This window comes from Melanotaenia boesemani, chromosome 11, assembly GCF_017639745.1.
Source record: "Melanotaenia boesemani isolate fMelBoe1 chromosome 11, fMelBoe1.pri, whole genome shotgun sequence".
Taxonomy (NCBI): Eukaryota; Metazoa; Chordata; class Actinopteri; order Atheriniformes; family Melanotaeniidae; genus Melanotaenia; species Melanotaenia boesemani.
Window position 1 is genome coordinate 16,772,085 of NC_055692.1, and position 14,631 is coordinate 16,786,715.

General features: G+C 39.2%; 1 protein-coding gene across 5 annotated transcripts in view; it reads left to right on the top strand.

The window, feature by feature from the left end:
* The first annotated feature begins 644 nt into the window (after nt 1-644).
* nipbla (NIPBL cohesin loading factor a) overlaps nt 645-14,631 on the top strand; it is a 31,144-nt gene continuing 17,157 nt past the window's right edge. For 2 of the 5 annotated variants that reach the window (XM_041998803.1, XM_041998806.1), the window contains exons 1-16: nt 645-1,025; nt 2,553-2,627; nt 3,825-3,974; nt 4,262-4,427; nt 5,569-5,669; nt 5,813-5,924; nt 7,673-7,836; nt 8,479-8,627; nt 9,107-9,197; nt 10,192-10,413; nt 10,564-10,815; nt 10,944-11,695; nt 13,231-13,441; nt 13,598-13,774; nt 13,946-14,119; nt 14,398-14,559. In XM_041998803.1, the coding sequence (XP_041854737.1) occupies nt 3,911-3,974; nt 4,262-4,427; nt 5,569-5,669; nt 5,813-5,924; nt 7,673-7,836; nt 8,479-8,627; nt 9,107-9,197; nt 10,192-10,413; nt 10,564-10,815; nt 10,944-11,695; nt 13,231-13,441; nt 13,598-13,774; nt 13,946-14,119; nt 14,398-14,559 (2,797 nt within the window). In that variant the 5' untranslated portion in view covers nt 645-1,025; nt 2,553-2,627; nt 3,825-3,910. The remainder of the gene's footprint in view (nt 1,026-2,552; nt 2,628-3,824; nt 3,975-4,261; nt 4,428-5,568; nt 5,670-5,812; nt 5,925-7,672; nt 7,837-8,478; nt 8,628-9,106; nt 9,198-10,191; nt 10,414-10,563; nt 10,816-10,943; nt 11,696-13,230; nt 13,442-13,597; nt 13,775-13,945; nt 14,120-14,397; nt 14,560-14,631) is intronic. The other 3 variants (XM_041998804.1, XM_041998807.1, XM_041998805.1) reach the window with 3 other exon arrangements.

Consider the following 14,631-nt stretch of genomic DNA (forward strand, 5'->3'; position numbering starts at 1 on the left):
GGTAGGTAGGTAGATAGATAGATAGACAGATAGATAGATAGGTAGATAGATAGATAGATAAATAGATAGATAGATAGATAGATAGATAGATAGATAGATAGATAGATAGATAGATAGATAGATAGATAGATAGAACAACACTTAAGATTTGTTTTTGTTTGTTGTTTGTTTTTTTTGTAAATGCAGAGTTTAAATTATTCACAAAGCACTGCAATTAAATCTTATTTATACCACTACCTTAAACAGATGTAAAAAGCAAACATGCAATTGAAGACTGAATTTAAGCAGTGGACAGAATATTTGTCATTATTTTAGATTCTTTCGAGGAATAAATTAATATAATTTGTATAGTTAGTGAATACAAGTTCATTTAAATTACAACTTCAAATACAAGTTTATCTATCTATCTATCTATCTATCTATCTATCTATCTATCTATCTATCTATCTATCTATCTATCTATCATATATATATATATATGTGTGTGTGTGTGTGTGTGTGTGTGTATTGTAATGTAAAAAAATTAAAAAGCAGAGAATTTAAATTGATCTTACACTGCCCCCTAGTGGCTCACATACGTAACGTTGCATGGCATTTTGTTTGGCGCCGATGGAGGGAGTCACTCCTGAGATCTTTGGTCAGTCAGACGACAGAACTTCCGGTCGGCATTTTGTTCTACGAGAGGAGAGCCTCTTGATCATCGCAACAATCGTCATATTTCTCATTTATTATCGAAATTGGCTGAAAACATTGTTTATGTCGGCACAGACCGACTGAAACTCCGAAGAACGAATGTTTCCCCATGAATATACGCTGAAACATTCACCCTTGAGTGACGGAAGAAGAACGAATCAGTCCGACCCGGATTATTGTTGATAGCTACCAAGCTAGCTCATCAGCTAGCTGGCGAGCCAGTCGAGTTCCTTCTGGAGGAGCTGCGAGAGAAGAAAGGGGGAGCTAGAGATACGGACACGGACACAAACCAAGCTGAAACATTCCCCTCCCTTTGAACGCAACATCCGAAGGTAAATATAGTTGCATAGATGTCTTCAAAATATTAAATTTAAAATTGCAGTTATTATAAATTATGTTTATAAAAGCTCTGCTGCAAGACCACCTACGGCGTCGTTAATCGTTGACCGGGAGGTAACGGAAGCTAACGAACTAGCCAGCCAAGCTAGCTAGGTGTGTTTTTCCTCTACCGAGGCGCACGGCCTCAACTGGATGTCATTTGTCGAGCCCGAGGATTGGGCCGTTGCCACAGAATTGCGAACCGTACCGTTACCCATACATGCATTCTCAAACACTTTCTTTTTTTTTTTTTTTTTTTTTTGGAACCCAATAGAAATTGACTAACATTCATTAACCGCCACCCGCGCTTGCTTGTATTATTGAATTGGTTTCTTTTATTTGAACAAGGAGAAACGTTAGAGGCTAACTAATAACTGTTGCAGCTCGTTAGCATAACTAGCTAGCTATTAAAACACGACTATTGTTGTTAGCGAATGTTAGGCTGTTATCGAAAGTGATTTTTAGCTTAACTATCTTAGCGATTAGCTCGTTAGAGCCAGGCAGTCAGCAACTTCTCTGCACTATAGCGATGTTGTTTTTTTATGTAGTTTAGCTGCAGCTCCGCAGTTAAGCTAAGCTAGACGTTTATTTGGATGCTAATGTCGGCTGTACGATAGGAATATCAATATTATAGGCTAATTAATATGTTACAATGTGTTCTGACTTACTGGAGTATTTGGCAAGGACAGAGTTGGTTTTGGTTGCGGGTCTGTGTGGAAATGTTTTGACTGAGTAGAGCCTACTTTTCCTGAGCTATACTTACAGTACTGATTAAGTTTGTTGGGCATATTATTGTTGTGAGTGGGAATAGCAGCGTTCAGTTTCCAGTTACTCAGTTTGCAAAATGCGTTTGGTGGCTGTTTGCTTTTGGAGATGCAGCCCCCCGCTTCTGCCATCACCATCACAGTGCATCTGTTCCTTTGTGCTGCCTCCTGCCTGTCAGTCTCACAGCTGTCAGCCAAGAGCCAAGCCCCTGCGTGAAGAGGAAAACCGCACAGACTAAACATGCTAACGTTACCTCTTGCTAATATGCTGTTTGTATTATGTGTTTGTTGATCTTCCGTAACAGTTACTTTGTGCAGAATAGGTTTCATTAGTATTGAAGCATGCAAACTCAACAATCGCATGCATTCATGGTTGTTTGAGGTGAAACATTGTGTTTAAAGATTTACATGACTCCGGTAAAGTGTCAAGTTTTGTAAGAGAGAAAAGTTATTTTCTTTGAAATTATTAAATATTCTACATAACTTTAACAGTGCTGCACACTTTCTGTTCTTTTTTAAAGATTGAGTAGCAGTAAGAATTGGGTCATTGGGGGGAAAAAAAGAATTGTATGTGTGACAGAGAGTATGTGTTACTATCTCTGGCATTACCAGATTGTTATATCTTGGCTTCTTCTTCTGGGCATGCAATTGCCCCATATAAGAATGAAATGCAATTTTATGCCACAAAGTCTGATGTGGAGGTATGTTCTCTTTCAGCAGATTGAAGGTGTAGGAGTTCTTATCTGAAATGTCATTAAGTCCACCAGAGACTGCACAGAATTCTTCAAAAAGGTATTATTATAATGGTGTGAAATATCTATAATTGGCTTGTCATTATTGACACAACTTACAGTTCAGATGGCTTTATTAGTGCATATTATTTCAATTATGTTGTCTAATATATGTATCAGAACTTTTCTTCATGCAGAATAATGTTCATAGTACGAAGGTCTGAAAAAGAGTTAAATAATCTGAAAGTTACGGTTTCTTTCCCCTATTTTAGGACAAGTGTAACAATTCAGCCTAATTTGTGCAGATCTGCCATAGTAAGATGTGATTTAAAGGCCTTATAGTTTAAAATATATGTAGGGTAGTGTTCTTATTGTAGTTCACACAAAATACAGTTTATTTTTGTGTTGTATAACGTGACCTTCTATGCATCTGGATGATACTGACAGTATTATTATGTTGAGGCATGTTTATCAGAATACATTATCACAAGTGCTGTGCAGCATTTAGAAAGTTTTTGAACCAGTAGTTTTACACGAGTTTATACACAATACTTTTGTTAAGCCTACTAAACCAAACCTTTGAAGAATTATGCAATTGTATTTACATCTGTTTTGCAATATATTTACATGGTAGCCATTAAAATGTGTATAAGAGAGCCAAGAACTTACACTTGAGTGACTTATAATAACAATCACTGGGTGAAACTTTGACTAACTTTTGAAAGTTTAGTAAGAAATATAAGTATACATCAATATAAAGTCATGTCTATACTGAGATCTTTAAACTTGTCTTGGCTTTTATAACCTTCTGATCTAAATTGAATTAATTTCTAATCCATTACTTGGATATTTAGATATCTACTTAACACATTGTTTCTATTTAATGTAGAGGCCTCTAAGGTACCCCCACTTATAAATCAGCGCTGTGTGACTATTAATAGAATGAATATGCAGTTGTGTATCTTGTTCGGTAATGAAGCAAAGAGCAATACATTTTGTGTTGACTGACAAAATCTAGTAGGAATTCTGTATGTTGTGTGCAGATAATGATGATCAGCATAAAGGCATACAGTGTGTACAAGTCTGTTTGAAAATTCCTGAAAGGCATTGACAAGTAAAAATGCCTAAAAATGAGCTTCTCTCCAACTATTATAAGTTGATGCATTTTGTAGAAAACACCACTATCTTAATATTTGCTCTACTGCCATCACTTATTCTGATTTGATCTTCCTACCTCATTAATGATGTTCTCTCCAAGGTGCCAGGAGATGTGAGGACGGGTGTCGTCCATCGACCCCCTGATCTACCTGTGTATCAACACACTCCCCCACCCTCACCTTCAGCATGAATGGGGATATGCCTCATGTTCCCATCACCACTCTTGCTGGGATCGCTAGCCTTACAGACTGTGAGTCTCATACAATTGTATACAGCTGTGTTCTAAACACACGATTACAGTTTTTGCTCCAGCTTCAGCTCCAGCTTGTAACATGCCAAGCAAAAATGATCAGCTCAAACAAATGTAAATTTATAGTTTTGATTTTAAGGACTTTTTGTCTGCCTACTCTCCTTTTCTACACCTATGTGTTCTGTGTGGCTTAAGATTTTTTTTTTTTTGCTCTCTTACCTTTATTTCTAAACATACCTCAGTCTGCTTTACAAAATAATAATAATAAACCTCTGTTCTCATTGTAGTGTTGAACCAGCTGCCCCTTCCTTCGCCTCTGCCTGCCACCACCACTAAGAGCCTCTTATTCAATGGGAGGATTGCGGAAGAAGTTACCTGTCTACTGGGCTGTCGAGATGAGAATCTGGCCTCCCAGCTAGCCCATGGCCTCAACCAGGTCTCCACAGAGCACATGTGAGTGAATAGATAAATGCATTTGATTGGCAGAATTGTGTCTTGTTGATCAGAATGTCATAAAGTTTAAATTATAATTTGACTGTAAAATGGGTTAATAATAGAACAGATACCACTGCTGACTTGTGAACATGCAACAGCATTGCTAAGTTCTTTTATTAAATATGACAAAAGAAAACAAAATTAAATAGACATGAAAGAATTGATATATATTCTTACTAAAATTAAATACTATAGCTTTTTCTCAGAGGTTAAGTTGGTAGATGTATCACACAAAGAAATCAAGTATTGTGTATGTGTACTGAAATGATAGTCAGTCCTATTTTACTTCAATGTATTTTTTTAAATGTAATTTTAAAATGAAATGACATGAAATGTGGTCTGTTTTCATTGGATTGAGATTAAACTAAGGTTAGGTACACACAAAGATTTTTTTTTAATCTGATGAGATTTTTTTATCTGTTAGAGACCTCACGCACAAAGATAAAAAAAAATCAGGCTAACAGTTTTGATCGTACTGTGTGTGGTCTGCTCTGTTAATTTCATCACAAAACACACATATAACGCTGCTGTCCCACAACCAATCTAGAATCTATTTCCCTGAGCCAGAAATCTCGCGTGACCACACGTGATTTAACAAAACCGAAGAAGAATCATAGCAACAACTGGGAAACCGAAGATGAAGAACCATGACAATAACCGCAAAACACAACACCCAGCACGGCAGAGGACATACATTGTGTTTCACGTCACAATCCACAGAGTCACAATTTAGGAGTCATCACCTTTCCGCACACGTGAAGATTTTTGGTCGTAAATATTGAACATATTGAACACTTCCAATTGTCGGCCAGAAACCGTTTCGGAGCAAATTGTCAGGGCGAATTTGCTCGTAACACACTTTAGACCAAATGATAATTTGATAGGAAAATCTTATTAGATGTAAGATAATCTGCCGTTTGCTGTTCTTGGTTGGTAAGGGGCAAAATCAGGAACAAAACAGCCCGATAATCTTTATGTGTACCTAGCCTAAGGCAAGCGATGAAGTGTACCATGAGTGTGTATTGACCTAAAACAAGTAAAACTGACTGTGTAAGGAAGTACATTATAATGTGCCATTGCTTTTTTTGTGTGTTTTTAGAGAGCTGAAGGACAACCTGGGTAGCGATGAGCCAGAGGGAGATGCACCACTGTTGCTGCAGACCATGCTGGCCAGGAACCCTGGCATTTTCAGGGAGAAAAGTATGGAGACAGATACCTGTTCAACATGAGAATGTTGTGTTGCAAATATGGTTGATGACTATTTAAAAAAAAAATGAACATATAAATATAATTTGATGTGTGACGTTAGATGTGACTGAAAACAAGTATTTTTCTTTAAACAGATGTTATGCAGCAGCCAATGGTACCACCATTCAAGATAACCCAGAACTCCATGCATAGCCCTGCCCAATCTGCAAACTTCCAGCCAGCTGCAATTTCTCCTAATCCATCAAGGTGAGTGATGTTACAAGACTGAGCTAACTACAATGTAAAAAAGCTTTAAAAGACTAATAGTTGGAATAATTGAATAAACATTATATAAAATACACTGATCAAAAAAATAAAGGGAACCACTAAAATAACACATCCTAGATCTGAATGAATGAAATATTCTTATTAAACACTTTGTTCTTTACATATTTGAATGTGCTGACAACAAAATCACACAAAAATTATCTATGGAAATCAAATTTATTAACCCATGGAGGTCTGGATTTGGAGTCACACTCAAAATTAAAGTGGAAAAACACACTATAGGCTGATCCAACTTTGATGTAATGTCCTTAAAACAAGTCAAAATGAGGCTCAGTAGTGTGTGTGGCCTCCATGTACCTGTGTGACTTCCCTACAACACCTGGGCATGCTCCTGATGAGGTGGCGGATGGTCTCCTGAGGGTTCTCCTCCCAGACTTGTACTAGAGCATCCGCCAACTCCTGGACAGTCTGTGGTGCGATGTGGCGTTGGTGGATGGAGCGAGACATGATGTCCCCGATGTGCTCAATTGGATTCAGGTCTGGGGAATGGGTGGGCCAGTCTGTAGCATCAATGCCTTTGAGGTCTAGCCATTCACATGAGGTCTAGCATTGTCTTGCATTAGGAGGAGCCCAGGGCCAACCGCACCAGCATATGGTCTCACAAGGGGTCTGAGGATCTCATCTCGGTACCTAATGGCAGTCAGGCTACCTCTGCCGAGCACATGGAAGGCTGTGCGGCTCCCCAGAGAAATGCCACTCCACACCATTACTGACCCACTGCCAAACCGGTCATGCTGGAGGATGTTGCAGGCAGCAGAACTTTCTCCACGGCGTCTCCAGACTCTGTCACGTCTGTCACATGTGCTCAGTGTGAACCTGCTTTCATCTGTAAAGAGCACAGGGCGCCAGTGGCAAAGTTGCCACTCTTGGTGTTCTCTGTCAAATGCCGAAAGTCCTGCATGGTGTTGGGCTGTAAGCACAACCCCCACCTGTGGACCTCGGGCCCTCATACCACCCTCGTGGAGTCTGTTTCTGACCGTTTGAGCCGACACATGCAGATTTGTGGCCTGCTGGAGGTCATTTTGCAGGGCTCTAGTGCTCCTCCTGCTCCTCCTTGCACAAAGGCAGAGGTAGAGGTCCTGCTGCTGGGTTGTTGCCCTCCTACGGCCTCCTCCACGTCTCTTGATGTACTGGCCTGTCTCCTGGTAGCTCCTCCATGCTCTGGATGCTACACTGACAGACACAGCAAACCTTCCTGCCACAACTCACATTGATGTGCCATCCTGGATGAGCTGCACTACCTTAGCCACTTGTGTGGGTTGTAGACTTCGTCTCATGCTACCACTAGAGTGAAAGCATTGCCAGCATTTTAAAAGTGACCAAAACATCAGCCAGAAAGCATAGGAAATGAGAAGTGGTCTGTGGTCACCACCTGCAGAACCACTCCTTTTTTGGGGGTGTCTTGCTAATTGCCTATAATTTCCACCTGTTGTCTATTCCATTTGTACAACAGCATGTGAAACTGATTTTCAGTTGGGGTTGCTTCCTTAGTGGACAGTTTGATTTCACAGACGTGTGATTGACTTGGAGTTACATTGTGTTGTTTAAGTGTTCCCTTTATTTTTGAGCAGTGTACATTGTATTTGGTTGAATGATCATATTGATTTTCACATTTTCTTGGCATTTTTCCTCTGCTCCTTCCCTGTTGTGTACATCATTTCGTCCAGCCGATTTGTGGCATCGCAGACAGGTTCCAGTACTCGGTACATGGGCCAACAGAATAGTCCAGTACCCAGTCCCTACACTCCTCAGAGCCCTGCACCTGGGTACATACAGCAGTATCCCCACCAACAACCCCCCAGCTACAACCAACACCAACAAATACAACAAGGTGAGACTCCATATTGAGATAACAGTTCTGAAATATGGATCCTTTTTTGCATGAGAGTATTGCTGATAAACATAATCTTTGTAGGTCATAGAAAGAACAAAGTTTCAGACAATAATTGGTGCATATCACCAGGTAGTTAAAGTCTATTTAATTTGGTATGCTTCTATCAGTTTGTACGCACATACTTAAGATCAGTATTTTGTTGTATAGTACATATTGTGTACAGATACCTTTGTCTGCAGAAGGTAGCCTTTGGTATATTTTAATATTAGACTTGTGGAGTTTCTGACATGATGAAATCTCTGGGTGGTTTATTTAGCTAAACATTAATTGCAGTAGAGCACCAAAACCTGTGATCAAGTTCATATCACAAAACCACATTCCTGACTATCTTAAAGAATAATTCTACAGGTGTTTTTGTTTAGAGTTATAATTATGTCCTTACTATTGTGTTGTATGTCACTATAGCTCTTTGGAGCATTTAAAACATTGAGAGAAATTTACCAATTAACTTTTAACAATAAAACAGTAATGAAAACAATCTCTCTTAATTGCCCAAATTTGAAGAAATAAAGTGAATGTGTCATATTTTTGACTGGTCTATTATATCTAAATTGATGTCCGTATTCTTTCATTTTTCAGTGTCTGTGGCCAGCCCGATGGTGCCTGGTGGGGTACGAAATATCCATGAGGGCAAAGTATCTGGGCAGATAGCCAGTGCTCCCAATCACCACTCAGACAGGCATGGTACTGAGGAATACCTGAATATTGTACAACGACTTGGCAGTGAGGTATGACTGTTCAACTATAGTGAAAACATTGTGCATTTGCTGCGTAATTTAAGAAAAACATTTAATACTCAAGGCATTGGGATGATTTACTATAAAAGTAATTGCAGACTACAATTGCTAACAATTGTGTAAGTTCTCAAAAGTTCTTTTGAATAGGAAAAGCACTTGTCCTCAATATTACTCCTTAGAGAGAAAGTCGGCAGCAGTGGTTGTATATTCATTTTGTCACTTTTATTTTGCCGTTTTATAAGCTAGGGTTTTTTTTTTTTTTTTTTTTTAACACGTTCTGACAAAATCGTAAACATTTGTATTAACACACAAGCCCTTGTACAAAATTAAGTCACCATGATAGCCTTGAAATGTAGAAATGCATTGCTGTCAAAAGCAGTTTATTTGCACCCTAGGACTTGTTTATACAATGGAAAACAAGGGTGAAAATGTTGTGTTAAGCTATTAATGTTAACTTCTGTGTTGTTCAGGAGGGTGACTCTACCATGAGGAATCCTTCTTTCTCTCTGAGGTCCCCACAGTCAGGCTGCTCTCCAGCATCCAGTGAGGGAACACCCAAACGTAAGGACAGAAGAGCCTTAGACTTTGATCACACTGCAGCTCAATTCCGATTTTTTTGCTCATATCATATTTTTTTCAGATCATATGATCTCAGATTCATCTGACTTGACATCACAGAAGTGAAACGGCAAATTCTGCTGTTTCACAATATTTAATGTGTTGTTGTCTTTTCCTTTTTTAAAAAAAATTTAAGTGGTAACGACAAATATCACTTTAAATATATGAACGAGTTAAAGTAATGCAATGAAAGGAGGGACGGGGGTATATTTACAATTAGCATGTTTAATGTGCAGGTCAGGTCACGTTTTATATCCTACATCGTCGGGTCCAGATTTCATTGGAAGATATTGGGATTTGGTAATCATCCTAACGGGTTTGGGCGGGTGCAGGTTTGTGAAATTGGACCATGCAGGAGTGCACAGACAAATTTAGCTGCATTGTCTGTGCATGTCTTTGTATAGATATAGGAGCCACTGCTCCACAAAATGCCATTGTTAATATTTGTGCTTTCCTTTTTTTTTTCAGTCTTCTTCTTTCATTCATCAATTGGGCATAATTTTATCAGTTCAGTGTGCAAGTACTTCCAAGACTCCATTACATCCTTAAATACTATGGCCTACATGACGTCGTGTTATCCTCTGCACATGCGTGTCACTTCAGGGCCACATACTATTCACACCTCAGTGGGATGAAGGGAACATTGAAATGATAATGTGAATGACCACGCAAAAAAAAATTGGATTTCATTAAAATTTGAGCATTAAGACCTGCAGTGTGAATGTAGCCTTACACTTCCTTCACGAACATTCTTTTAATTAAGGGAAAAGTTGCTTTGAGCTTTGAAATATTAATAATTAAAACATACTCCATTTGTGTAGTTTGAGAATATTATCTCCACAGTAAAAGGGATGTTATTTATTTATTTACCCTGTTTTATTTTTAAAGATTATTTTTTAATAACTTTGATCCTCTACTTGGTGTTGCTGCCTCATAGCGGGTTCTCGCCCACCGCTGATTCTCCAGTCACCTCCTCCTTATGCACCATCACCAAGGGAAGGAGGACCTGACCAGAAGCAACAACTTCAGCAACGGAAGAAAACCCCTGCAGTTAAAGAGGAGAAAGATATGTATGACATTGTCAGTTCACCAAACAAGGACTCTACAAAACTCACCCTCAAGCTGTCAAGGGTCAAGTCAAACGAATCTGATCCACCGGGTAAGACTGTCATTAAAAGATCCCCATTTTTATATATATAAAAAAAAATAGTAGTAAATTAGTTTAACAGTCATTTACAGTAATAAAAATTTAAATAATAATGAAGTATTTTCCTTTGAAAATAGTCTTGTACATGTTTTAATTTCTCAGGTGATGTGCCTGGCATGGATCAGAACTCAGACAATATTGAGGCAGAGTTGGGCTTTCAACACGTTCCTGTTCTCCAGCAAAATATAGCAGCCCGACTGCAACAGCAGGTACCCCAGCAAGCAGGCAGTGCTGGTGGTCTTCAGCCTCCCAGTTCTCCTTATGATGAGGCAGAGCTCGATGCCCTTGCTGAAATTGAAAGGATAGAACGAGAGGCAGCTAATGAGAAATGTTCCAAGGAGGTGCAAGATAAAGGTATGTAGGATATCTTAATATAGATTTAAGAATCCAGACCTGTATATGACTAAACTGATAAAAAAAAAAAAAAATCAAAAAGCACAATTAGTGTTGAGTAATAACTTTCTTTATGTCTCTGTTTCTAGACAAGCCACTGAAGAAGAGAAAACAGGACTCTTTTCCCTTGGAGCCAGGTGCAGGGGGACCAGGTGGCCCCACAGGTGCCCCAGGCAGTGGATCAACAGGAGGGGGCAATGCAGGCAAACTGACGCCACAAGAGGCCACTGCAGCTGGAAATGGTGCCAGCCGCCCTCCCCTCATGGTGAGCATCGACCTCCAGCAGGCGGGCCGAGCTGATGGCCAGCTCGACCCCTGTCTGGCTGCCCCTATTCCAGCCCTTGAGGCCCAACGATGGCCTGAAGAGCCAGCTAGTGGCCCAGCTGCGGTGGAGGGTTCTGACACAGCTTTGCGGTTGAAACCAGATGGAAGACCAGAAGTCATCAAGAACAGGGTTGATAAACATGACAGCAGGAGAGACGGTCGAGAGTCGTCAAAGCACCGGCACGATGAGAAATCTTCAGACAGACACGGAGAGATGCCAAAGTCTTCAAATCGAGGGGAGCATGGGCGAGACAGAGACCGTGAATCTGACAGGGATAGGAGGCATCGGAGTGAAGCTGGCAGTCGAGACAGACGGTCCCCTGACTCTCGCTCTCGAAGTGATCGAGATAGGTCTGGCTTCCGAGCCTCTTCCACTGGAGATCCTGGTCGGAGCAGCATTAGGCAAGATGGTTCCAAACCAGCCTCATCCACTGCTGGTGCTAAAATTCCAGATTCTTTCCCTGCTCAGCTCCTGGGAGGGCATAGCGGAGCACTGAAGAACTTCCAGATCCCCAAGGTGATCTGGGCTGACCAAACCAAACACGTACCCACCTACCAATCATTCAGCTGTCACTGCCTGCTATCTCACAAAGCCAAATCACTCCAGTGCTCACTCTTTCTTTTGTGTTCCCATTTTAAGACTTTTTTTTATTTAGTTTTATTCTCATGTCTGGTTTTGGTTTTTAAATTCTTTTAACATAACTCACACCTAATCATCTGTAAAATTTAGAACTTTTTCTCTCTTTTGTTCTTTTTATTTTTAAGTAGTTGGTGTACAAACAAAAGCAAAAGTCTTAAAGAAATTTTCCACTGTAGGTAACTGATTAAATCTGAATTGAAAAGGGCACAATTTCTTGCAGTTAATTCTATATCAGTTGTCATCAATGTTTGGAGGCGCTACCTGCAGCCACATGCCATGCCACGGTGCAAGGTTCAGTAAATTATGACCCAACTACAGCCAAATTTGCTGACCTAATATGTACATGAATTTGTTTGGTTCAAGGAAGGGAAAAATATGACATTGTAATCAGACAAGATTACATCTTTTTGACTTTTAGACTATAAAAAAAAATAGATAAAAAAAATACCATGTTAGATATGCCAATTCCATAAGAGAAGAGTTTGTAAAATTTCTTTTAAGGTCATTTTAAGGGTTTAAACCCTAGTCAGTTACTTCTATAGAGCATTGTGTAAATATGACTTTTTTTTTTTGTGTCAATTTCACCCAACCATTTTGAAAAGGGTAAATGACAAATATTAGGACGATTATACAGTCATGATGATAACCAAATTATTGCGATTATTTGAGTTATATATTCGATTTAATAGTTTACCATTAGCCGATAAGTATTATTGGTATTAGTATCTAAGAAATATCCTCCGCAAATTTCTCAGATGAACAACAAATGTTAAAATCAAATGAGAATTAGTTTACTTTTTTATTAGTTTAAGTAGTGTTGAGGTCTTGTGAATTGAGTTGTAAGGATACAGAATCGCTGCTAGTTTCCCTTGTAGCTATAGCATCACAAACCTATATTGCACACAACAACTTTGCTGCATTGTTGATCAGTAGTAGTAGTTTTTACTGCTTTTTAGTTTTATACTTGATACTGGCTGCCTTGCTAAAAGAGTGTTTCTCATTTAATAGTAGTTAGTCATGTGAATAGGAGGCAGAAGTGAGGCGTTACCTCTGTGTTGGTGTAAGCATAATTTCGTTGTGTGTAATGCATACCTATTTGGCCCATTAGCTTTAGTGGCAGGGGGCATGCGCTTCCTTCCACTGCAATGTTGACAAGTTATCATATGTTCACTTTTGGTTCTTGAACTGGAAATGTAGAATGATCGGAGAAAACAGTGGAATTTATCTTTGCCTTTGCTGTTGGGACACTGGGAACTAACATAAAATCACTAATTCCATGTTGATTTCATTCATTGTTTATATTATCTTTACTTTATGTTCTGTTAACAAAATTCATATTTCTGTTACATGTTCTATAAATAGTACATTTCATAGATATTCAAACTTAACTCTCTTATTTCCTTATTTAACAGATCAATCGTGATAAGGATACAAGTGGGTCAACTGAAAGTCAAATGTGGGATCAGCCTAAAGTTAAACTGGAGAGACTGGGATTGGTGAAGGATTTTGAGAAACGACCCAAGCCTGTTGTGGTTTTGAAAAAGCTCTCAGTTGACCAGATTCAGAGGATCATTCGGCACAGCAAGTCTGGAAAGAACAGGTTCTCAGGAAAGTCAGGCAAAAGTAAGAGCATAAATCTGTGGAACTGCAGTCTGTTTTTGCCCAAAATCTTCAAATACCTGTACAGTGTTTTCAAACTGTTTTTCTGAACACTACAATGAAAAGGGACAGTGATGTTGTTTTTTTAATACCCTAAAAATGTCATTGTTAATTGTTCAGGTGGTATGGACCCAGCAGTTCTGAAAGAGCTGCCCCCCGAGTTACTAGCAGAAATTGAGTCAACCATGCCCTTGTGTGAAAGGGTAAAGATGAATAAGAGGAAACGAAGCACTGTAAATGAGAGGCCCAAATATGCCGAAGTTAGCTCAGATGAAGACTTTGATGCAAATGGAGAGCGTGAGTAAATTTGTTCGTTTGATGTTAATTTTGTAGACATTTTTTAAGAAATCCTAAAATTCAACAGACTTTAATACATGAGCTGTGTTGGTAATTTACAGTGTACTATTGAACCATTGTATGGTGGCTTTGTCGATTTTAGGACCTAACTTTGTTGTTGAATTTCTACAGCTGGGAGGAAGCGGCACCGCCGAGACAAAGACAGAGCTTGGGAATTTGAAGAACGAGAGCGACGGGGTTCAGGGGAACACCGAAAAAGTGGCCACCGAGACAGCCGACGAGGTTCAGGGAGCCGCTACAGAGACTCATCTGAGGAAGATTCACCACCACCCAGCATGAGTGAAGGTATGTCTTCAGCCCTTCCACCTTCCTTTTCTTTTTCTTTATTTTGATGTTTTTTATGACAGTAAGAGCAGTATCTTTATAGTCAAACTGGATTTATTCAAATAAGTGGTTGCATTATGTTTATTGCAATATAGTAGTGTGACATAAGAGACTGTTATGTGTTAAATGGAATGCACTACCATTTCCATTAATACCAAGTTAAATTAGGTCATTCAGATCCTTAAAACTGGCACACAAAAAGAAGCTTGGCACCTAAAAATTGAATTTCTTTCTTTCAGTTGCCAGAAAAATGAAGATGAAGGAGAAGCAGAAGAAACGGAAAGCATATGAACCCAAGCTGACTCAAGAAGAACTAATGGACTCATCCACATTCAAGAGATTCTTAGCAAGCATTGACAACATACTGGAAAATCTGGAGGATGTCGATTTCACTACCATGGGTAAATAGCAGTACCTAACACCTTTAAAGTGCGAGCTTTACATTTCTCTTATCTTTTTGTTTTGTGTTTTTA